This window comes from Pyxicephalus adspersus, chromosome 7, assembly GCF_032062135.1.
Source record: "Pyxicephalus adspersus chromosome 7, UCB_Pads_2.0, whole genome shotgun sequence".
NCBI lineage: Eukaryota > Metazoa > Chordata > Amphibia > Anura > Pyxicephalidae > Pyxicephalus > Pyxicephalus adspersus.
Window position 1 is genome coordinate 7,487,226 of NC_092864.1, and position 25,318 is coordinate 7,512,543.

A 25,318-nucleotide genomic window follows, 5' to 3' on the forward strand; every position below is an offset into this window, starting at 1 on the left:
CTCTATAACTCTCCTCTCCTGAAATACTCTGCTGGAGGACTCTGCTCCTTCCTCTATAACTCTCCTCTCCTGAAATACTCTGCTCTGGCGGAGGACTCTGCTCCTTTCTCTATAACTCTCCTCTCCTGAAATTCTCTGCTGGAGGACTCTGCTCCTTCCTCTATAACTCTCCTCTCCTGAAACACTCTGATGGAGGACTCTGCTCCTTCCTCTGTCTCTCTTCTCCTGCAATACTCTGCACAACCAACTGACTCTTCTCTTTTTCCCTATAACTTTCCATTAATTTGTCTCCCTACCTATCTCTCCTGTAATATTTGTGATTCACTTTATGCTGTATAACTCTCCTTGCCATAAATCCTCCAGGTTGATGGAGATCCCTTTGCTTTCTCCTATCTACTTCTTTCCTAAAATGCTCTGCTTGGCACCTCTGTTGGATTCTGCTGCTTTTATGCGGCAGTCAGAGTGTTAACGGAAGGGCTGGGAGTGCCATTTCACATTACACAAGTGATTACAGGTTGCTTCCTCTAAGACCAACCCATCTCACTTTCTGTACTGAGTTGTTTGGGAAAGGTATTCACTGTCATCTTTCTGTAATGGATTCCACAGACCAGATAGAGAAGAAGATCTGTTCCATGTGCCACCATGTTTGTATGGATCGTGTGTCACTGCCATGTGGACACCATTTTTGCAGACTGTGTATGGAACGTGTGCTGGATGTACAGGATAAGCGGAATCTTTATTACTGTCCGGAGTGTTCCAATTTTTGTCAAGTTCGTCCTTTGATAAAGCAAGAGACCATACTATGCCCCTGGGATGACATATGCTGCACCTACTGCGATCTCGCCGCCATGAAGACTTGTGTGCAATGTGATTCCCAATTTTGTGCTACCCACTTGATTAAACATCCAAGTTTGCCAGGACATACTCTCATAGAGCCAACATTGTCCTTGGATGATAGAAAATGCTCCACACACAAGGAGATCCTGAAATATTACTGCACAGAGGAGGGTTCCTGTATCTGTACATCTTGCTGTGTGGCTGGAGACCACAAAGGACATCAAGTGATACTTTTGCATGAATTTGCAGAACAGAAGAAAAGAAAGCTAAGACGTTTAATGGAACCCTTTAAAATGGACTTACAGGAAGCTGAAAAACAAATCTATACGCTTCAGGCTAATGAGCAGAATGAGAAACAGAAAGCAGATGAAATAGAACATGAAGTCATGGCTCAGATAGAGAACCTCAAACGAGAGCTGAGCCGTCAACAAGCTAAAGTCCTGAGTGTCATCTCCCAACAGAAGAAGATGGTTTCACTCTCAGCGTCTAATCAAATTAGGAAGCTGAAGGCACACAAAAGTGAACTGTCCAGGGGGATGGAACGCATTACTGAGCTGTGCGCTATGGAAGATCCGCTGACTTTTCTGAGGAGCGAAAAAGATAGCAATCTCACCGGTAACTTCTCCAGGCAGTGCAATACAAAAAGTGGGGTTAAATTTGACGCAACTTCGGTCTCACAGAAGCTGCACAAGAAATTCCTACAGTTTGCTGATGGGTTGATCGATCGCATGCTGAAAGATGACATTCCAAAGATGAAGAAATGTAGATTAACCTTAGATAACAAAACGGCTCATTATAACATTGCCGTAACGTCTGATCTCAGAAGCGCCTCTTACAGCTTGAAACGTCAGAGGAGAGAAAGCAACAAGGAAAGTTTTAGATCCCGCCATGTTTTAAGCAAGCATAGCTTTTCATCAGGGAATCACTATTGGGAGGTGGATGTTATTGGGATCAATAGCTGTATCGTTGGGGTTGCCTGTCGGAGTATGGACAGAAAGACTTCATCTTCAAAGTCACTCATTGGTTTTAACAGAAAGTCCTGGAGTCTTTGTGTAGACAATGTTCTTAGCGCCTGCCATAACTGCGTTCAAAGAGAAATTCCCATGGATTCCTCTGTACGGTCCTTTGGGATCTTCCTGGAGTATGAGGCTGGCCGACTATCCTTCTACCAGCTGTGTGATCCTATCAGACACCTTCATACCTTCACCACCATCTTCACCGAACCTCTGCACGCTGCTTTTTATCTGAATAAAGGTTGCGGTATAAGCATCAGAAAGTAAATGCTACAGAACATATGGAGGTATTGAGGATCTGGAGGATTTTGCAATAACTGCATGAATTAATTTTTTTTTTCCTGTCTGGTTGTCTGTCACATGTGCCTGCAATATTTCTAGTATGATAAACTTCTACAGGTAGTCCCTGAGTTAAGGACATCCAACATATGGACAACTCCTAGATATGAACGGGGCTTCCCTGCTGGCTCATGTGCAGGACAGAGGCTTGATGGTGGCTGGTTTGCATGACTTACAGAAGAAGTCTTTTATGCTCCTTCTTCTATAACTCTCCTCTCCTGAAATGCTCTGCACTATTAGAGGACTCTGCTTTCAATGTAGTCATGGTTTGTTGGGGATACTTTGAGATTTATGGGAAAAAGGACTCTCATCAAAGGGGGGAAAATACTATGAATAATAATTTACCAATAATGATAATAATGAACTATAATTTGAATTAACACATAAATTGACACTGGAAATTGATAGTTGACCAGATATTAGATAATATGAATAGTTATGAACTAATGAATAGTGTTTTAGGAAATTTGTATGGCAATATATGGACATGTAGTTAAGATTGAATTGAAACTGGAATGGTTATGTAGATGTGTTGAAAATTGAATAAATACATAAAAATGTATGTTAATGTGTGTATGCGCAGAATAAGGCTATGGACAATTTTTAGTATGTTTTTGTTTCACAATTAATGAGGTTGAATTAGGTGAATTCATGGAGTGTGATTTATACTAATAGAAGGAGTAGATTCAGAGAGGTTGGATTATTCAATAAATGGGGTTGCAGTTTAACAATATGCACTGAAGGAATGATATAGATTAAACAGGTTTGGAACAAACACAGAACGAAATATATATGGGTATACTTGTATGTCTGTATATGATTATGAAATTATTTGGCAGAATGAGGACACGTAGATATACATATATTGTTTAGGTGCACTCTGTTGAGATATATGGAGACGAAAAATGTTTCCTCCCTCCCTTTAATAGAATAAACATTGGCTGCTCTGTTGCTCAATTTCCCTGACAAGGTGGTACAAATCTTATAAAAGGCTCTTTAAAAGTTTAAGCTTTTAAGTTCCAAATTTGTTTTTAAATCTGATGGTTACATGGTTACATCAATACACAGTTGTGTGTTCACAGTTACAGTGGGCATTTTATTACTGAATTCATTTTCATATCATTTTATATAATTCTGAATATTAATTTCTTCACATGTACACCTTCTTGTGATTCTGCTTTTTCTGTCTCTACTCTCTAGGGATTGGCAATAATCAGAAATTTGTTTTGAAGGAAGCCAACCGCCCTCAGGCACAAATCTAAAGCACGACAAAAATAAGAAACGAAACTGATCGGGCGCACCTGTCTGTTAAAGGATTGTGAAACTAGTTACAGTTTTACCTGCAAAAGTATAATGTTTCGTTCTCTGATATTTTGGGTGTGGGAGTAAGAAAGGAGAAGCATTTTCACATTTTGACCTTTTAGTAGTTATGATATAAGAAAAATAATATTTTTCCTTCTGTGCTTTCTGTATTTATTTTGTATTCAGCTAACAGTCAGACCGCCAAGTTCTTTTTTTTGTGAGCTTACCTCTCAGGGGTAGAGCTACAGATCTGTGGGCCCTGATGTGGAATTTGGACATAAACCCCCCAACCAAGACTCTGTACCCCTTTTCGCACAAAGCACAGCTGAGACCCCCTGAGTGTCAGAGCTTTAGTGGCATACCCCCTCCTCCAGTGTGTGATTCCCCTTCCTCCAGTAAGTGCATATCTTTTCAGTGACAGAACCCTCAGAGATGCACTCCATCAGTGACCCCTTCTTTCAGTTAAAGACAACCTAACTGCAAACCCTCCCCCACTTTCTTCATTCTGCTCCTGTAGAAAAAAATTGGCAGGACCTTTGACTGATTAGGGACAGTTGTGATCGGCCAGGTGAAATTATTTTATTGCAGAAGGGTTATTGCCTTCTGCAAATACCGACTTGCCTGGTTACAGTTTTTTTTTGGTAAGGGTTCAGCTTTGAGCACCTTGTCTTAGGATTGCTGCGTATCCTCTGCTCCACGCTACCCCTCTCCAGCACACGGTGTTGTATGTTCTGTATTCTGCATGGCTCCATTCTTTATACTGTACGTTATCCTGCCCCTGTACAAAGCATTGGTCACACCACATCCGGAATATGTAGTCCAGTTGTGGGCACCAGTTCACAAAAAGGACATTGTGGAATTGGAGAGAGTGCAGAGAAGGGCAACTAAACTAATAAAAGGAATGGAGGAGCTCCGCTATGAGGAGAGATTAGCTGAACTGAATCTATTCTCCCTTGAGAAGAGATGTATAAGGGGGGATATGATCACCCTGTATAATATATAAATGGTCCATGTAGAGAACTCTCTTCCCCATTATTCACTTTGAGATCATTACAAGAACAAGAGGGCACTTCTTGCATCTGGAGGAAAAGAAGTTTAAGCTTCGGATAAGGAAGGGATTCTTTACTGTAAGGTCTGTGAAAATGTGAAATCGGCTCCCTCAGGAAGTAGTTTTAGCAAGTTCTATAGATTGCTTTAAGAAAAAGCTGGATGATTTCTAGAAGCACAGAATATAACTGAGGATTATGGCTTTAAAGTAAAGATAACAAAGACTGCTGATCCAGGGAACATCTGATTGCCTCATGGAATCAGGAATTAATTTTTTTCCCCTGTTGGAGCAAATTGTACCAGGGGTTTTTTGCCTTCCCTCGGACCAAATAAGTCTTATAGGGTTTTAATCTGGGATATGTTTATTTCCTCAGTGGTTGAACTTCATGGATTTATGTCTTTTTTTAACTTAACTATTGCGTGTGAGCTGGATACACAGGAAAGCCCAGGATGATGATCCATAAGAAGAAGCGGGTGTCTGCGGTGGTGACTGTAGTACGTACTGCAATCATTCTGTACCAGCAAAGAAGACATGTCTGCATTGTAGTGCCTCACTTTGTGATGAACATTTGAGCAGGCACAGTACAGAACCTGAACATTTGCTTACTGAGCCCATTGCATCTCCAATGACTATAAAGTGCCCATTACATAGGCAGGTCCTCAGCTATTACTGCATACAAGATGAAAAATTTTAGGTGAAATTAGGTAAGGTAAAGACCACCAGAATCATGAGGTGATGCTTCTTAAAATTGAGAAAAAAAATCTACATCTATTTATAAAATAACTGAACAAGCAAAGACAAAAAATGAGACTGAAATCAAGAATCTTCAGAACTCAGGACTTAAGGATGCAGAAGAGGCCGTCATTAGGAGACTCAATGGCCAAATCCAAATTGTCAAGAAAGAACTTGAGGCTCTTCAATATTTAGTCGTAGATGAGGTCAAAGCACAGACTTTAGGCTTAGTCTCTGACTATAAAAGGAGGAGCAGGTTCAAGAGATGTCCAAAAAAAAGTCTTATTGAAGACTTATATGATATAAAAGATCCATTGACTTTTCTCCAGAAAGTACTGGCAAAAGGGATTTTCCAAGTTGAACATATAAAAGTAAACAATAAGATGGTGGATGAAACACCAATCACACAGATGCTGCACAATAAACTCTTACAATTTGCTGATCGTCAAATTAAACAGATGCTACAAGATGAGTTTCCTAAGATGAAGAAATCAGAGATCACCCTGGATATAAGGACAGCTCACTGTAACATTATTATATCAAACAATCCCAGGAATGCCTGGTATAGTAGGAATTGTTAGAACAGAGTTTGTGGTCCAGAGAGATTCAGATCACACCATGTTTTAATTAAGTGTGACTTCTCATCAGGGAATCATTTTTTGGAGGTAAGGTGGTGGGAACACAATGTAGCATTGGGGTTGCTTATAACGATATAAAGAGAAAGACAAGACAATTTAGCTCACGCATTGGTCGCAATAGGAGATCATGGAGTCTCAGTGTGGATAATAAACTTAGAGTGTGGCACAACGATTTTCCAACTAAAATTCCCACAGATTCTGATGTAATGTCATTCGGGATATTCCTGGAATTTGAGGCCAGGCGTTTGTCCTTCTACCAACTTTGTGACCCCATTAGACACCTTCACACCTTCAATGCTACTTTTATCAAACCCCTGCATGCTGTCTATATATATGAGGGTTCCAAAATAAAAATCCTCAATTAGCACAAAAATACTTATAGCTAGATGATTGTGGACACCTGACATCTTGTTCATAATAATACCATAATAATGCCCATGGTTTTGGAGAATGGTTCCATACAAGAATACACTACAGGCATTATAGTGGCTATAGCAGCCCCACTCTTTTGGGAAGGCTTATAGGAGTATGTCTATAGGATGTAAGCTCCAATACTGATGTTGGAGGAAAATATCAAGCTTGCAGTTGGTGTTCCAATTGATCCCAAATGTGTCCAAGTGGAGTTGCGGTTAGGGCTCTGTGCAGAGACACAAGTTCCTCCACGCAAAACCTGTTAATGTCTTTATGTAGCTGAAAATGTGCAATGGAACTTGGCAGAAAAGCTCTTTCCCCAAATTTTAGCCACACTTACATCTTTGTATAGTGACATACCCTTCATCAAAAAAGTTTGAACTTAACCATTTGAAAGGGTGCCTACATTTTGCCCATATGGGTAGCTGTGATGGCTCTCCAATCAGCAAAGCTCATAATCTCTGTGAAGAATTATTGCATTGGTAACATTTTTGCTCATTGTATCCCACCATGGATATTTTTGAAGAGTACACATTTTATAATGCCTCAATGACCACATAGACCCATAGCAAAAGAGCTTGACATTTACATAATGGAACCAAGCTGTGGGTACAATTTTTTGTAACAGAACAGGTTTAATTTCAAGTAAAACTATTCTATCCCCACCCCCAAAAACATATTTATATAGCACCAACAGAGCTTTATAATGTCCCAAGTTATGTCGCTAACTGTTCTTTAGAGAGGATCACAATCTAATGTCCCTTACATAGCTGTATGCAATTAACACAGTCTATGGCCAGATTGTTGGAGGAAAACCAATTGCCTTACCACTATGTTTTTTTTAATTGGAGGAAACTGGGTGCCCAAAGAAAACCTATACAATGGAAGAAAATACAAATTCTATGCAGTTTCCTGGTCCATAGTTAAGCCTGTGATTCTAATCCTGCAAAAGGTATGAGTGCTGACCACTGAGCCACTTTTTTGCCCCTGCTTGCATCATCAACAGATGCCATAAGAAGATGGCAGTACCGGTGACGGAGCAATGATGGGGAGCACAGATCTTGCATCACTATTGGTGGGAAGATATAGAGGTGAGTCTGCTATATTGTGTTTGTATGCTGCACATTATAGCAACTGATTTGAGATCATTCTGTAGATTTGGATCCAATTAAAGCCATCCATAGGGATCTAGATCAGAGATCCCTATACTTTCTAAACAAAGAGTGAGTACGCTATAGAAATACCAGGCTGTGTGTGGTGCCTTATCATTGGTATCAATGGGAGGAGAAATATTTCCATATAGATTCCAGCAGCAGGAATATATGCAAAGTACACAGTGGAGCATTGTGAAGCGTAGAGTGTACAGCACAATGTTCAGAGTGAAGCAGTGATCAATGTCTTTTTCATTCTACACATTTTCCTGTACACTATACTCAACACCTATCTCCTCCATGCACACTGTACTGCACATGCTTTACTCCATACAGATCATCTGTGCAGACTGTGCTGCATGTGCTAAACACAACACGGCTCGTTCTGCACACACACCCATTCATGGAAACTTGTTTTTACTGTTGGTAGATTTCCTGCCACACATTGCGTATTTATTAAATGTCTAAATAATGAGTTACACAATCTTGCTTGCAGCATATGTGGATAGTGTTTGTGGTTATCTTTTCTCCCCTGTACATTGCACAGTCAGGGCATTTCAGTCTACTTTGTCCATTTGGATAGGTGGCCCAATATTAGCCATATAGGTAGATAGTCAGAGCCAGAACTCTGCAATCAGTAAAGCTCTTACCCACTGATGATTGGAAAGCACTAACTCTGTAGGGCAGTGGTCCCCAAACTTTTGCAGCTTGCAGACCACTGAATCTATGGCCTCCGGACCGCGCGTCCTGTGTCACTCAAAGGGGAAGAAACTGAGTGACATCATATTGCCAGAACCGGCCCACTCTCCCATCGCAGGTCTGACTCTGTTTGGCGGGTTGTGTCTCCGAGACTGCAATCCATACGGGAGACATGGTCCATGGCTTTGGCCGGTGTGCAACCCCTCTGAGCCACAGACCACCGCTAGTCTTCGTGCTCTTGTGGCCCATCAATCAGACTGCCGCGGCCCATTGGTGAGCCGCAGACCGGGGGTTGGGGACCCCTGCTATAGGGGGCTTTTCTGTAGAGAGACCACTGAGAAGCTGTTGCTGATCACTTCTTGCTCGACAGCAATGTACCTGTTTTCTTAAAGCTCTGAAGAAGATAGACAATCATGGGAGAATCTGAGTGATCTAGCAAACACAAAAACAGATCTGCTTCAGGATTAAAAATTTTTGCCAAGTAAAAGCAAATAGGATTTAGGAAATCTATTCCAGGACCCTACTATTGTAATTCAGCATCCATGTCATCCCTCTTATACCCTTAATTCTTTATTTCTTAGTTTTTGTACACTAATGATCACCATAAACTATACAATGTACTAAAATCAAAAGGAAAGGAGAACAGTAAAGAATATTTTTTAGCATACATGTATTTGTAACTTGGTTAGTATAGTGAATCAACAAAGTCCACAAAGATACATGTGGTGTAACTGGAATGTTAGACTTGGTGCTATACAAATAACTAATATGACACTGATAAACAGACAGTACACCCCCCGCTGATGGTGGGATAATAGAATTTTGTGCTGTTTGTATAACTCCAGTACTCAGTTAAACATAAACCCAAAATACATGTTGTAGAAAGATGGAAAATGAGTTGTCTCGGATCCCGATGCATTTGCCCAGACGGCTTCCTCAGGGGAGGGTTAGACTCATGGTTTAGATTCATATATAGGGAAAACACAAATTAGAGGATTATAGAATCTACTACATTATATTGTCCTAGATTTTAAACGAAAAGGATTCTCCATCTGTTGTATGAGGACCTGTCCAAACAATCTGTATTTGATGACTTTCCCCCAGTGAATGGCATTAGGATCCCAGTAAGTGACAAACCCTAAGTAAGAGGGATTACATGTTTGAATTTTAAAGTATTCATATAAACCCCTTTTAACTGGTGCAGCTTTTCCCCTCTTTATAAGACCAGGTGCCCCCGCCAACCGCTTTATAAAAGTACACCTTCACTTAACTTGATAATACAGTGATCTCCCCAGCCCTTTTAGCTGGGTGCACCACCCAACACTTTTTTCAGTAGCCACCTGGCTCTTTTGGTTTATTACTGTAAAGTTGGTTCACAACACAGGACTGCCACTTGCCTTACAGTTTTTTTCCCACCAAACTTAAAAAAAATCTGGAAAAACTGTATTAGATATAACTGTTATAAGGCAGGCACAGCTAAAATTATTATAAATGATGGCACATGTGCACTTTGCTTAAGTGGGGGGTGCACATTTCTGCCAGCTATAAGGCACCCAGCTGTATTCAGTGTAAACCAACCAACTCCAGATATCCTTCAATCAGGCTTTATTCAAAGTCATAAAGCACAGCAAGGGTTAAGTTCAGACAAGTAAAGTACAAGAGGATAAGGCAAAGACAGGTCAAGAACAATCCGAGGTCAGGGCAGGCAGCAGGCAGAATGGTCATTAACAATCCGTCTGATAGGAGACTAAGTGAATCCCCTGCGGCCAATTGAATTCAAACTATGTCCCGCACCGGGGCGAGGCAGCCAAGTGCCACGCCCTCCGGGGGTACAAGAGGGACGCATTGTAGCACGCGCACCTCTTCCCACAGAACCCCTAGGACGTGCACTACTTTGCACCTGCAAAGGAGTGCTGAGAGCAGGATATTCAGTGATCACATCCAAAGAGATGCAAGGGATGCTGCCTGGCTGAACAGTAGTTTGGCCAGGACGGATCCCACCGCCTGCAGAGAGAGACAAGCTGCGAGCAGAGCAGCAGCCTCGGCCATGCTGCCTGCTACAGCGGCGTCTCCCTCTGTGGCTGGGATCCCCAGGGACGCCGCGGGCTCACAGGACGGGTAAGTTCCCTACACTACCCCCCCTTCAGGAGGGGCCTCAGGTTTCTCTGGGTAATCACGGTGAAACTCCGACACAAGTTCTTCCGCATGTACGCGGTGGGCCGGCACCCAGTATCTCTCCTCTGGTCCAAAACCCTTCCAATTATTGAGATATTGCAGAGAGTTACGCACCTTACGAGAGTCCAGGATCCGCTCAGTAGGATAGGGTGCAGGTGCATGTTTTAAGGGGGGGTCACAGCTGTTTTTGGTAAAAAAAACGGAAAGTGGGATTCAGGTGTTCTTGTTATAAAATGGGAAGAGAGGTCCAGGTGCAGCTGCTATCAGGGGGGCACAGATGTACATAATATAAAGAAAGGCTCAGATGCATCAATTTTTAAGGTGGGGCTCACTGCACCTGTTATGAGTATGGTCACAGTCATACTTATTATAAAGTAGTAAGTGGGGTGCACAAAGTGCCATGTATTCTGTATTCTATTTACAGAATATCAGGTGCACTATGATTGGCCTAGGGTGGGAGTAAAAATGTCAGTTCTTATATATCCGTAGCTGCCAGCAGGAGCCGTGCGGTGCAACACCAAAAAGTCCAAGTAATGAGGGGTAGCATTTAGCACCATTAGATAAGTATGTTTTATGGATGCCTCCATTTTTCCAGGAGTTCTGCTTTAAAGAATATTAACATAATAAAGTAGTGTGGGCAGCTCGAAAGAAAAGACCTGGGTACACAATGCTGTATTGTCTTCTTGATAGCAATTGCCTAATCTTTCTTCCGGTGTATGTGGTTACTTTACTTTTCCTGTTGATTGCGTTTTCAGTTCATTTTTGTTGATCTTCTCGAAATGGCAGCTGTGTTGCTGGAAGATCTGATCTGCTTCATCTGCCTAGATTCCTATACGGATCCGGTGTCACTGCCATGTGGACATAGCTTCTGCGGGAAGTGCATTGTTCATGAACTGGATACCCAGGGAACCTCTGGAGTTTATTCTTGTCCGAACTGTAGGAAACCATTTGATGAACGCCCTTTGATGCTCCATAAGAAAAGGAAACTGTGCAAGGAAGAGATTGTCCCGTGTACGTATTGTGATGGTCCAGTACCTGCAGAGAAGTCATGTTTACATTGTGATATTTCGCTTTGTGGTAAACATTTAGGGAGACACAGTACTGCGCCTGAACATGTTCTGATAGAGCCCACTGCGTTCCTGGAGGCCAGAAAGTGCACAGAGCACCGGCAGATTCTAAATCATTACTGCACGGACGATGACGTATTTATCTGTTTGCTATGTTACGTCACTGGAGACCACGAAGGGCACGAGGTGGTGTTTCTAAATACTAACTCAGCTGAGGAGGAGAAAACAAACCTACAACTACTGGCAAGAACTCTTAGAAAAGAAAGTAAAAAAACTCAAGACCAACTAAATAGTCTGAAGCTACTTCAAACAGAACAGACAACACATGAAAAAGACATCAAAAAAAGAATTACAGGCCAAATCAAAGACATCCCAATAGAGCTCAATGCCCTTAAGGAAAGGGTCCTAAATGAGGTCTCAAAACAGCAAAAAGAAGTTTCCTGCCTAGTCGCTGACAAGGAAAAAAAGGTGAATGAGAAGATGGAAGAGCTGGCCAGCAAGATCGATCAAATTGAGAAGCTTCGAGAAATTAGAGATCCATTGACTTTTCTGAAGAACGTTCTGGGAACTGATTTGATTGGGATCTTCAATGTTGACCGTGGCGAAGTAGGGAAATGTATGTTAGATGAAGAACTGATATCACAAACATTGCACAAGGAAGTCTTACAATTCGCCGACAGCCTCCTTAAACAGATGCTTAGGGATGCTTTTCCCAAGATGAAGAAATCAGAAATCACATTGGATGTAAAGACAGCTCATTGTAACATCTTTATAGCCGATGGTAGAAGAACCGCCATTTATAGAAGAAAACGGTGCTGTAGAGATTCTGGTCCAGAAAGGTTTCAGTCCCACCAGGTTTTAAGTGATTGCAGCTTTTCCTCTGGGAATCACTACTGGGAGGTGGCGGTGGAAGGAACTCCATGTAAAATTGGAGTTGCCTATAGTAATATAGAGAGAAAGTCAACGAAACGTGAGGTGCTTATTGGTAACAATGTGAGGTCATGGAGCCTCAATATACACAACAGTCTTAGTGCGTGGCACAATAACACTGAAACAAAAATTTCCACAGATTCCTCTTTGCAGTCATTTGGGATCTTTTTGGAACATGAAGCCGGCCGTCTGTCCTTCTACCAGTTGTGCAAACCCATTAGACATCTCCACACCTTCAATGCCAACTTCACCGAACCTCTTTAAGCTGCCTTCTATCTAGATAAGGACTGCACAATTAAAATCATACAATAAATGGCAACTAATATTACAGAAGAAAAAAAATCACCTGCCTAACCAACAAATCCAACTCAATCCAGCATTAACTAATAATAAACTGCTCCAGGTAGACCTCACCGCTCCCACCAATCCAGCATGGCTGGGTTCTGGTATGGTTCATCTTGCTGCCAAATAGAAATTAATTGATTTCCTGCACATGGGCACAGGATACAATTTCTATGCACTATTTTTCAAAAATATTCCAGCCTAAAATCCAACTCGAATCCAACTGGCTTTTCATCATTGAATGAGCATTTTACAGTTATTTTGCAGGTTTGAAATGATCAATAATCTGTCTGCTTTGCATTATTTCACAAATAATACCTTCTTGTGATTGTAAAATTGTACATCTCTTTTACTGCATTCTTTAAATGCATTTTTTGTTATGGAGAGCAATTTTAATATTTTAGCTCTCTTTTAGTTTACTACTCTGACATTGGCATTTATTGCAATATAAATGAATATTATTTTTGTAAAGAGGGGATTTCGTATTGTATTTTCTATGCATTTTAAAAGGAAAAAGTAGAAAGTTGTCTATTATAGTTTACATATGACAAGTGTCTATGCATTAAAACACACCCCAAAATATGGTCTTCCCTTGTCACTGTTTAAATGATGTCTCCTCTAATGACTTGTTGGGGATTTTGCAAACTGTTAACCCCAAAGCGTGTATTTGTTTTTTTCTACGAGAATTTTATTTGAACATTTCTTTTTTATACCATTTAACATTTCTTTTTTAGGGCTCTATTTTTATATTTAATAATGTTTTCACGTATGCCTCTACCTTTACACACATGTACACATCTATCACATATAAATAGTATATGCATGAACAAACGTTTTCTCATGACTCACATCTGTTCTAATTGAATGTGAAAAATGTTGGGTGAGAGATTTAAAAGAAGACAAATAATGACTTCTTATGTTTCCTCTAAACTTGAACATATGGATACTCTATTTAAAGGCAAGGAAATGCTTTCATGCAATCTCATATTATGTTCAGAATCAAGCTGTTCTGTGTTTTTGGGGATTATGGCCAGATAAACAGTAGGTATCGGGAGAAAAATGTAAAGTTTGAGTCCTTGCTGCCGGCTTTTCTGTAACTTGTATTATGTATTGTACATTGGCATTTGCAAAGAGTAAATCCCAACATTTTTGTACCAGGACCATAATTTTCTTGGAACCTTGTATAGGGGTGAGCATTTGGTCTGGGAAATCTACATTTCTCCCTCCTCACCGATGTATTTACTATGTTTTGCAATGCCAATTGGTTTCTTTGTCTCTTGTCATGGGTTTATAGTAAGAAGCTGCATGACACCCCCCCATCCCCCTTTTCATTTTTTGTTCACAAACTTTTGCTGTTTGGCTTTATTGTACTACAGGCTACAAAGAACTGTAAAAAATGCATAATGCTAAAAATTATATTCCACACCATACATTTAATATTGGATTTGTCAGATCCACAACATTTGGTTGGTACCATCCCATGTATGTTGGGCATCCAGTCTGCTCCAACATGATATCTCTTCCATTAAGTCCTTCTTTTATGTAACATGTGCAGCTTACTCCATACTTTACTTGTTTCCTGGGAACGTGTTACTAGATCTGCCTTTAAATGGCACAATGGACATATGAATGGGCCTGATTTATTAAAGCTCTCAAAGTCTAGAGAGGATACACTTTCATCCTTGAAGCATGGTGATCCAACAAACCTGAAATGGATCTGGTCCAGGATTCAAAACCATTGCTAGCAAATAGCAAATTACTTTGAAGAAAACCTTTCCAGGTTTGCTGAATTACCCAGTTTAATTAATTAAGTGTATCTTCTCCATCCTTGGAGTGTTTTCATAAATCAGGTCCATCGTGTCACCCAGGCAGTGCTGGGACAAGTTTTTTTAGAAAGTCCATTAGCACCCTATACCTGCTCCTGCTTATTGTTTCGGAATATTTTGACACATAATGTTTCAGATTTGTAGACCAGTACAGTGTCAGCTGTGATTTCCACGTTAGGCCAATAATCAATGCCATTCCCAGAAAAGCTTGGCGTTCAGAAACCTTTGCCAGCATACAATTCTTAGTATGAAATGAGGAGGGATTGACAGATATACATTGTACAGCCCTGTTAAATAATCTATTTCAGATATTATTCTGTAGGGAGAAGTTAACTGATTTAATATTTTCTGTATGAACCAATATGTCACTATTTGCTGTAAAGGCAGGGATATGGGGTGCTTCTATGTTTGGAGCTTTCAGCTGGGGATGAGAAATATCATATGGTATCTCCAGCCCCCGAGGTACCCTTGGCTGCCACCTGCCCACTGACTACCCTAAATGCCATCGGCTATAGTGACCCTGCCCACTCTTCATCCTCCACTGTGACCTGACCTGTAACTATCACTGCTCTCACTGCTCTCTCTTGGTTTGCTTCCTATCTGTCTGACCGCTCCTTTCAAGTTTCTTTCAATGGTAACTCCTCCTCACCCACTCTCCTCCTGTCATTTGCAATCCCTATTTAATGTACAGCGCTGCGTAATATGTTGGCGCTATATAAATCCTGTTTATTAATAATAATAATAATAATAATCACTGCTGGCGGCAGGTAGGGTACCACTGGACTGCACCTCCAACTCTGTCCCTCTGAGCCGATGGCTCTGCTGACAGCGTTATTAAATAATTTATTCCTCCAACCATTACTGCTATCTTGAGGAATGGAACACTCCTCCACCATATATACTACTACTTTGTTTTCAATATTGTGTGTTGATATAATATTGAGTGTTTTCAATATTGTATATATGTCTTGTGTATAAATAAAGTTTAATATGATTTTACTAACAAAACTGATTGTAATTGAGATTTTCAATAATAATTGTAATGGTATTTTCATCCATGCTAAGAATTACATAAGGGTACAATTTCCAGGACAGATTCATTATGGTTGATTTGTCATCCAGGTTTGTCATCTACTTTATAAAAAAGTCCAAAAATGAGCACAAAACCAAAATGCTTCAGTTTTTTTTTTCAACACGCTTGTAGCAAAAAGGAATATCCATCAAATTTCAGGGGCTAAAGACAACTCACCTTCACCAAAACAAGGAAATAATACATTTTCATCTCATTATTATAGAGAAAATGGGATGCCCAAGCTAAAAATGTAATGTAGATTAACATTCAGTAAAAATAAAATTCCTGCACTGAGCTTCCAGGTCAGAGATGACACAGTTATGTAAATATGGGTTTTGGTTCTTGCAGTTCTTATGTTCACAAATATTTTACACAAATTGACCGCTCATTTTGTGGATTATTGCACAAATACAATTATGCAGTCTGATCACTGGGGTAGAGGAGATGGATAAAATGCTTTCTATTGCAATCAGCAGAACTCACCACAGACTTCTCAGTGCAGAACTCACCACAGACCCCTCAGTGCAGAACTCACCACAGACCCCTCAGTTCAGAACTCACTACAGACCCCTCAGTGCAGAACTCACCACAGACCCCTCCCCTCAGGGAAGATATACTGTCATGGGAGAACCTGAATGACCTGGCAAGCCTGAAATGAATTTCTTAAAATCATTTGCTTTTATTAATAGGCAAATATTTTTAATCCTGGACCAGATGCATTCCAGGGTTGCTAGATCATCCATGTTCTCACATTATAGTCTATCCTCCCCAGTCTTGGAGAGCTTTGATAATGTTTTTGGTTTATTTACATTTTTAAACCATTTATTTTTGAATTTTGTTTGTTTTAAATGTATTTGTTTGATTGTTTTAATAGGAATGAAAATTAGACCAGTATAGAGATACGACCGTCTATCAGCAAAGTTCGGAGGAATTGACTGGGGGAATCATTTAAAAAATTGAAACCCTTAAGCCGCATGCACACGTGCAATTCTTGTCGTTGGAAAGGATCTTTCACGATCCTTTCCAACGATAAGACCTGCAAGATGCATGAACGAGTGCTGTACATACAGCACCGTTCTGCTCTATGGAGGGGGGAGAGCGACGGAGCGGCACCCTGCTGCGCGCTCTCCCCCTTCCCTTGCATTAGGATCGCTCATCGTTCAGTGTCCGTGGATCCGCCAGGACGGATCCACAGATGATGAACGACCTGGGCTGTACACACGCCAGATTGTTGCCCGACATCTGGCCGATGCCGATTATCGGGCGAGAAAAATTTGACGTGTGTACGTAGCTTTAGTTGATCTGGAACTTTTTACTTTGCATTTTGCAATTTTCCTTTTTGTTTTTCTGCCCCTCCCCATCGCAATGGTAAAATGGGAAGCCTGGTCCACACCAGGTCACCGGCCCCGATAAACTCCCCACCAAAGGCAAGCAGAAGAGATGGCTTGGGTGTAGTGATACCCTGGGATCAGGTACTGGGTACGATGAAGTCTCTGTAAAAGGTATAAGTGACAGGACAGGGTCAGAGCAAACAGCTGGCAAGGATCAAGGTCGGGATGGTCTGAGGTCAGGAGAAACAGGAAGCGAGAATCAAAGTTGAGACAGTCTAACGACAGGACAGGCAAAGGACAAAAAGTGGGATTGAGATGAGGCCAAGGCCAGGTATCCAGAAAGACAGAGTACAGCTGGGTAAAGTCAAAGGTAACATGCTGAGGATTCACAACCCAACCTGAAACTATAGAGGCTTAAATAGGACTAGCAACCCACAGAAAAAAAAGGATCACAACTAGGAACTAATCTGTTCATTGGCTGCAGGATGTACTTTCTAATCACCTCCAGCTGGGCATGGTGTGCCGGAAATGAGCAGAGATGGACAGAATGCATATGACTGAAAGGTGGTTGGAGAAACAAATCACAGTTTGTGGTCAGAAGACCACGGTGGCAACTTACAGTCAACATATTTCCCATAGTTCCCCTCCCAGCTTTTTCTGGGCATGCAGGTAACTACCTAAATAGCGCTCTGGGCTAGACCAGGACACAGACCAAGTGCCCTTCCAAATCTTCCTTGGCTGGCTCCAAGACCCTCAACACCGAATTTCAGAAAAGCCTTTTATCCTGCAGAAACCATTTCCTGACTTTAATACATAAATTGTCTCAGCCTAGGTACTGTATAGATCCCATCCAGATGGGAAACCCTTTCACAAAAGTTTCCTAAATTCTTGTAATGTACATTGATTATTTAAAAAGGGAATTAACACACACTATTATATGGCCACTAAAAAACGTAATTGTTAAGGCTCTGACTGTTGTAAAACTAAAAACATAACATAGAAAAACACCTTCAGATGAAGGGTTTAAGAAAACAATGCAAATGTATTCTTTTATGAAGCATCTCACTTCCTGTGAGCATTCAAAGCGAAGCACACTTTCATTTCCTCTCTGGTGTACGGGACCGATCTGTCTATACCAGTGACCCCTCTGTAGCCCACCAGAGAAATAAGTTCTTCTCCAGAATGGCAGCTGATGGACTGAAAGAGGAGCTGAACTGCTCCATATGCCTGAGTCTGTACAGGGAACCAATGTCACTGAGATGTGGACACAACTTCTGCCAGGACTGTATTGTGACTGTGCTGGATACACAGGAGGGGTCTGGAGTTTATTCTTGTCCAGAGTGCAGAGAGGAATATACAGAGCGCCCTCCGTTAGTCAAAATCAGAAAGCTGTGTAACATTGTGGATAATTTCAGATCTGCTCACCAGGAGGATGCGGAGGTCTTCTGTACTTACTGTGATTCTTCTGTACCGGCTACCAAAACATGTCTGCACTGTGAGGCCTCATTTTGCAGTAAACACCTAAAAAACCACAGCAAGTCAGGGGATCACATTTTAACTGATCCAACCACATCATACGAGGAGAGAAAATGTTCAATACATAAAGAGATCCTAAAGTATTACTGCACCATGGACAATGCCTGTATCTGTATGTCCTGTTGGGTGGCTGGAGACCACAAAGGACACCAGGTGGAACTTCTGAACCAGGCCTCTGAGAAAATGATAGAGAAACTAAGAGAGTCTGCAAATAAGCTGAACTCTGAGATACAGGAGACTGAGAAAAGAATCTAGAATGTCCAAAATCACAGGACAGAGGAGAAAGAGAAAACATCTGTTGTCACCAAGAGAGTCTCTGATCTGTTTGGAGACATCAGGAAACAGCTGGATAACACAGAGAAGAGAGTCCTGGCTGAGATCTCCAGGCAGGAGGAAGAAGTCTCACAGTCTGTCTTTAGTTTAATCCAGAAGCTGGAGGAACAGAAGGACGAGCTGTCCAGGAAGATAAATCAGATGGAGGAACTGTGTAACACCCAAGATCCAATGACAATCCTAAAAAAGGCACCAAGCAGTCATGAGATAATTCACAGTGTCAACGCTGTAGATGATGTTGGATGTCTGGATGAAGGAATTATCTCACAGATACTCCACAATGGTCTTCTCCACTTTACGGACAGTCTGATAGATCTAAAGATCAAGAGACAATTCTCAGTGATGGAGAAATCAGATATTGTATTGGATATAAATACTGCTCATAACAACATTATTATATCAGAGGACCTGAAGACAGCCACGTATAGTGACAGCTGTCAGAACAGGCCGGAGGGTCCAGAAAGGTTTAAATCCCAACAAGTACTAAGTACAAACGGGATCACATCAGGAAAACATTACTGGGAGGTGGATGTGAGTGGGGCAGAAAAATGGCTGACAGGGGTGGCCGCTCACAGCATAGAGAGGAAGATAGTGGGAAATGAATCTTGGATTGGTTATAATGACAAATCATGGAGTCTTAAGGAAACTTATGTTGGGCATAATAATATATTCAAAAGCCTAAATTCAGGTTCTCCTGTGAAATCAGTTGGAATTTATTTGGATTATGAGGCCGGCCGTTTGTCCTTCTACCAGCTCTGTGACTCCATCAGGCACCTCCACACCTTTACTGCCACCTTCACAGAGCCCCTGCATGCTGCTTTCTATCTGTACAAGAAATGTTCCATCAAAATAAGAAAGTAAGAGGCAACAGCTGGGTAAAATCCCCACTTCAGCTTCATCTTTTCTTTGTTGTTTGCATGTGATGCCTGCTTGTTTTTATGCAACTTCTCCATTTTTACAGTCTTAATGTTTGCCATCGTCTTTAGGAAAAAGTGATGTACAGCCTATGACCATTGGGGTACTTCTGGTCTGGGTGACATCAATCAGCCCCTTCCCCCACAGCCAGGATGTCATGCATGGGCTGGTACGTGTTCATGATGTTGATTAGAGTTTAAATAATTTTTGTAAAAATAATCACCTACCATCCCTATCTCGGATATCGTGTCCATGGAGGAAGAGGCTGGATAATGTCACCTGGCCCAGAAGTCACTCATCGATTACAAGCTGTACAGCAAGATTTCCTAGTGTAGAAAACATTAATTAAAAATAGTTCTTGTTTTTGCTATTTTGTAAATTTAAGTCGCTGAACATGGTATCATCACCAAAATTGTTAAGGGGTGAGGGCAAAAAATGCTGTAGAAGATGACATTGGCCGATAGACCGTTGCTGCATGTCTTGAGAACACTTTAAGGTGCTACATAAGGGTCAATCAGGGCCACTAAGCAGCAATCTTATACTTGTTTTCTTCTGTAGGAATAAATACAGAAAATCATCAATGTAAATGGGTAAAATATTATTTTTAACTCTTTTGCTATTTTACTATTATATAAAATTATAACTCAATAGATATATGGATAAGAAAACATAAATAATCTATAAAGGATTTATATAACAAAACATTTTACGTATTTAGGGTGCTTTGTCTGCTATTATTTTTTTTAAGGTGTATTTGTTACATTTGGCTATAAATTAAAAAAAAATTGACTGCTATTAAAAATATATTTTACTACCTATGAAGCAATGTTTCTTTCATTTTGAATATTATTCCATCATTTGTACGTTCTGCCTGTGTTTGTGAGGGTTCCTCCAGGAACTTTGGTTTCCTCCCACAACACAAATAAACATGCAGTTAAGTCAATTGAGTTCCCCTAAAAATTGCCCTTATGTTAATGAGATATTCCCATAGTAGGGACCTTGAATTGTGAGCCCCTTTAAGGAACAGTTAGGGTCTTGGACTTTGTAATGAGCTACGTAATACGTTGGCACTATAAATACAAGATAATATTATTAAATTATACTAAATTATCATCTATTCAGTCTAATTTAAAATAATTTCTGGTGTAATAAAATCTTTCAATTTATCGAGGTGTGAATGTGACTTTTACAAAACAACTAGGATCCATCCATACCAAGATTTGTGGGCTGAGATATATATACATTAATATATATTGGATTATTGAAGAGTATGTGGCAATGAAGAACAATGTTTGAGGTACAGTTTTAACCATTTCTGAGTAGGGAGAAAGCAATGTCAGGGGAGATGGTAGAAAAGTATAACTGAACATTAGCTATTGCTTAACAAAACTAAGTGTAGTTTAAGCCAGAAGTGTTCATACATGTTCAAACAGTTTGGAAAATTCCTTAAAAGCTAATCAAGCCCTTAGGCAATTAGACATTTAGCTTCTGATAGCCAATAAGTGTTACAGTAAATTTTGTAGTAAACACCTAAAAAACCACAGCAAGTCAGTGGATCACAATATAACAGATCCCACAAATTCATATGAGGACAGAAAATGTTCAATACATAAAGAGATCCTAAAGTATTACGGCACAAAGGACAATACCGCTATCTGTATGTCCTGCTGGGTGGCTGGAGACCACAAAGGACACCAGGTGGAACTTCTCAACCAGGCCTCTGAGAAAATGATAGAGAAACTAAGAGTCTGCAAATAAGCTGAACTTTGAGAGGAAGGAAACTGAAAAAAGAATCTGAAAAATCAGATGATAGAAGAGAAAGGGAAAATGTGTTGTCACCAAGAGAGTCTCGGATCTGTTTGGAGACATCAGGACACAGCTGGATGACACAGAGAAGAGAGTCCTGGCTGAGATCTCCAGGCAGGAGGAAGACATCTCACAGTCTGTCTTTAATTTAATCCAGAAGCTGGAGAAAAAGAAAGACAAGCTGTCCAGGAAAATAAATCAGAGGAACTGTAAAATGTAACACCCAAGATGTTTGGATGAAGGAACTATCTCACAAATACTCCACAATGGTCTTCTCCACTTTACGGACAGTCTGATAGATCCCGGGCAGCATGGTGGCTTAGGGGTTAGCACTCCGGCCTTTGCAGCACTAGGTCCCAGGTTCGATCCCCAGCCAGGACATTATCTGCATGGAGTTTGCCGGTTCTCCCCGTGTCTGTGTGGGTTTCCTCCGGGTACTCCGGTTTCCTCCCACATCCCAAAAACATGATATATATATATATATATATATATATATATATATATTTATTTGGGAAAACACTGGGGGTTGCTCATGGTAAATGCTTATAGGGCAGACAAAAGGGAGCAGACTCCAAAAGTCCAAAATAACAGGAGTTTTTATTTCCTTAGTCATGTATTACAGCATACGCCACAACTTTACAACAAAATAATAAACAGTAGCATCTGGCTACCTTACTGCGTGCTCTCTCTCTTTCTAACACACATTATATCACTACTGTTCTCTCACAGTTTAAGTCTTGTTTGCTCACTGGCTTTCCTGGAGCTCTGTCCCCTTTTCCTGCAGCTTGCAACAGACTCTGGCTCCTTTCCCAGCCTGGAACTTTCTGGCTGCCTTCTCAGCTTGCAATCCTCTGGCTGCCTTCTCGGCCCGGAACCCTCTGGCTGCCTTCTCAGCCTGGAACCCTCTGGCTGCCTTCTCGGCCCGGAACCCTCTGGCTGCCTTCTCGGCCCGGAACCCTCTGGCTGCCTTCTCGGCCCGGAGCCCTCTGACTGCCTTCTCAGCCTGGAACCCTCTGGCTGCCTTCTCATCACACTCCAGCCTCTGGCTGATCATCTCCAGCCTGCAACACACTGGCTGACCATCTCTCCTCTTGCACCTGAGTGCAGGTGAATTTAAGTCAAATCAGGCTTGGGTTGGGCCAGGGAACCCACCTTTTCACTCCCTTGGCCCTGGCCCTATAGTCCCTGGTTTCTTTCCTAGGAAACCTATCCAAACCTATTATTTCTCTCTTTCCCTTGAGCCTTTAACAATTTCCCTGCATTTCTTAGGGACACACTGTCACAATTTATATATAATAAATAAATAGTTTTGTTATTTTTGAGTATAAATACATTGTACTAACAGGACTGTGATTTCGATAGAACCTATGCACATATGCATCCCCATATACCTTACCTCACGAATACCTCATATCCCCATATACCTCATCATAGAGAAAATATCTTTAACACCCTCTTCGGGGTTCTCTCCAATATTCCCTTACATAAGAAGTTCCAATCAATATTATAAAAACCCATAAACACCAGTATTTCTCTATTTTCATAAAATTGTCCTACATACCCCATATACTGCCATAAACCAAACCGCACACTTATCTCCTAATCTTCGTATGATGAAAACAATTATCTACTCTGCAATAACAATTACCTGTCACTTTCCAAATAGATATACACTAACAACAGTTTGCTTCACTCCAATTATTAGAGGAACCGATCTCCACCCGCTGCCCGTTATTATCTCCCAGGTTGAATGACGTCATCCCTTGTTTTGGGGCTCAGCTTCTCCCATTTCTGCCAAAAGTCGCCACCCCAAAACAAAGCTACAAAGCTCAATAAGTCTTGGCCCTGCCAGAAATTGTGTTGGCTGACATCCTGCATCACTCTTGTTAGTTATATTGTCCCCAGTCATATTGGAGGACTATAGAACACATACGAACTATTTTAATGAAGGTGAGAAGGAATTATGGTTTTAGATTTGCATTAATGTAAATTTTATTACCATATCCATCGTCAGATTATGTTTGCACGCACTTCTGACACAAGCTTGTATGAAGTTAGGTTTGGGAGACTTTGGTGTCACCTGTGGTGTCCCTGGTTGCTGAGAAGGTGACAACACTCATGGTACTGAACCAATGACGAAGCTGAGATGACACCATAGAACAAAGCTACAAAACACAACCTCCTCTCCTCTGCTTCATAACATAGCAGAAAGGTGTTCTGTAGCCCTCAGAGATAGCCAGGAACATTGCTGACAATTGTGCAGCACAGGTGAAGAACACAGGTTTTCATTTTAGAACTGGTTCTGTATTTTTTTTAGTTTACGGGGATGAATGATTATTTTCAAAAAAGAATTCTGTGTCTGGAGTGGCATGGTTCATTTATCAGCTTGGCCTTCAATCCCAGCCTGGAGCTCTTCCTGCACCTCTGAAACAGCAAAGACAACAAAGCAATGCAGCTTCTGAATTACTGATATATTCCTCTGTAGGGTGCATAATATGGAATGTCATTGCTCCCTCAAATCGAATCTGTATAGGAAGATATGGAGAACTTGTCCCCTTAAAAGAGTGGAGCTCTAAAATGTAACTCATAATTCACAAAAACATTCATTAGAAGGATATAACCGGATATGTATTATAACACACACTTTAAACATTTGGTGAATGCTTATTAAAGCTCACAAAATATTTGGACTTGAAGACTTCTGTTATAAAATGATATAAATATAACTAATAAAACTAAGATTACAAATATAAGAAGTTCTTAGAAAATCAATGTTCTAATGCTTTAGGTTTTCTGCACCAAACAAAACAACAAACAGGAATATGGGAATTCCAATGCAATTCCAGAGTCCTGCAGATTTCACTACCTGTGCAGACTGAGGCCAGGTGTGTTATTATGGAACTGAGAGCTGGGTATGCAGTGTGTAGCTGGAGGTGAAGGAGCTCTGCACAATTGATGCCAAAAGAAATTCCCTTAGGCGAGGGGTCGGCAAACTCTGGCCTTAAGGCCAGATACGGCCTAGCCGGTAGTTCGTTCTGACCTAACGCCCCCTGGCCGATCTGGCCTCTGGAGCAGCGGGTTGCTGACGCTGAGGGGGTTGCTGAGGGGGATTGTTAGGAACTGCCGGAGCCGCAGGAGCTCCCCTGTATACCGCGGCCGGCGTTGACACTTCCGCCGCGGCGGTAAATAAGGAAAGCTCCCTGAAGGTAAATCCCACTCCTCCTCAATGGATACGGAAGAGAAGGATTTCACTTCAGGGGGCGTTCCCTGGTGGTGGGCCGAGCCATTAGGGCGGGTCCAACCTAGTGTGCTCCCGCTCACCCCATAAATGGCCTAGTGGCCATAAAACTTTGCCAACCCCTGCCTTGGACTGTAAGTTGCTCTGTTTTTGTTTATGGACTTTGATTTATACTTTTGTTTGTCTGGAGCAGACGGAGGCTGAGAAATAAGCTAGCCAGGAGCCAAAGGCTATCATTTATTTTACTGTTTGTTTTTTCTGAGCAATATACATATAAAGCACATGCAGACACTTCTGCCTGTTTTCATGTTTGTGCATTGCAGATCCTTGCGTGATTGTCATATATAATACTTATTACTTATTATTATTTATTACTATACTTTATTATTATTACTGGTGTAAAATAAATTAAAAATGTAAAATAATTTAAAATCATTGACCCTCATCAATTGGATAACTGGTACTTATTGCTTTCACACTGCCCCACTTTGTGGTTTTACTTCTATAAATCAGTGGGTCATAGAATATTTGAATCAGCAGGCACAATAGACTAATATACCTAACTGCTCCCAAATTT

General features: G+C 41.0%; 3 protein-coding genes across 3 annotated transcripts; all 3 read left to right on the forward strand.

The window, feature by feature from the left end:
* Window positions 1–848: 848 nt before the first annotated feature.
* Window positions 849–2,117, forward strand: LOC140334716 (tripartite motif-containing protein 16-like). The gene has a single exon (XM_072416956.1). It carries the CDS (start codon window positions 849–851, stop codon window positions 2,115–2,117), a length of 1,269 nt encoding a protein of 422 aa, XP_072273057.1.
* Window positions 2,118–3,267: 1,150 nt separating this feature from the next.
* LOC140335018 (E3 ubiquitin-protein ligase TRIM7-like) lies at window positions 3,268–13,264 on the forward strand. Its single transcript, XM_072417362.1, has 2 exons — window positions 3,268–7,411; window positions 11,101–13,264. Exon 2 carries the CDS (start codon window positions 11,125–11,127, stop codon window positions 12,604–12,606), a length of 1,482 nt encoding a protein of 493 aa, XP_072273463.1. The 5' UTR covers window positions 3,268–7,411; window positions 11,101–11,124; the 3' UTR covers window positions 12,607–13,264.
* Window positions 13,265–17,869: 4,605 nt separating this feature from the next.
* LOC140335019 (E3 ubiquitin/ISG15 ligase TRIM25-like) lies at window positions 17,870–21,750 on the forward strand. The gene has a single exon (XM_072417363.1). The coding sequence runs from the start codon at window positions 18,096–18,098 to the stop codon at window positions 18,702–18,704; it is 609 nt and encodes a 202-aa protein (XP_072273464.1). The 5' UTR covers window positions 17,870–18,095; the 3' UTR covers window positions 18,705–21,750.
* The last annotated feature ends 3,568 nt before the right edge of the window (window positions 21,751–25,318 follow it).

Excerpts from the sequence above, each read along its gene's own strand:
- LOC140335018 (XM_072417362.1), top strand. The coding sequence starts at position 11,125 with ATGGCAGCTGTGTTGCTGGAAGATCTGATCTGCTTCATCTGCCTAGAT.
- LOC140335019 (XM_072417363.1), top strand. The coding sequence starts at position 18,096 with ATGGCAGCTGATGGACTGAAAGAGGAGCTGAACTGCTCCATATGCCTG.
- LOC140334716 (XM_072416956.1), top strand. The coding sequence starts at position 849 with ATGAAGACTTGTGTGCAATGTGATTCCCAATTTTGTGCTACCCACTTG.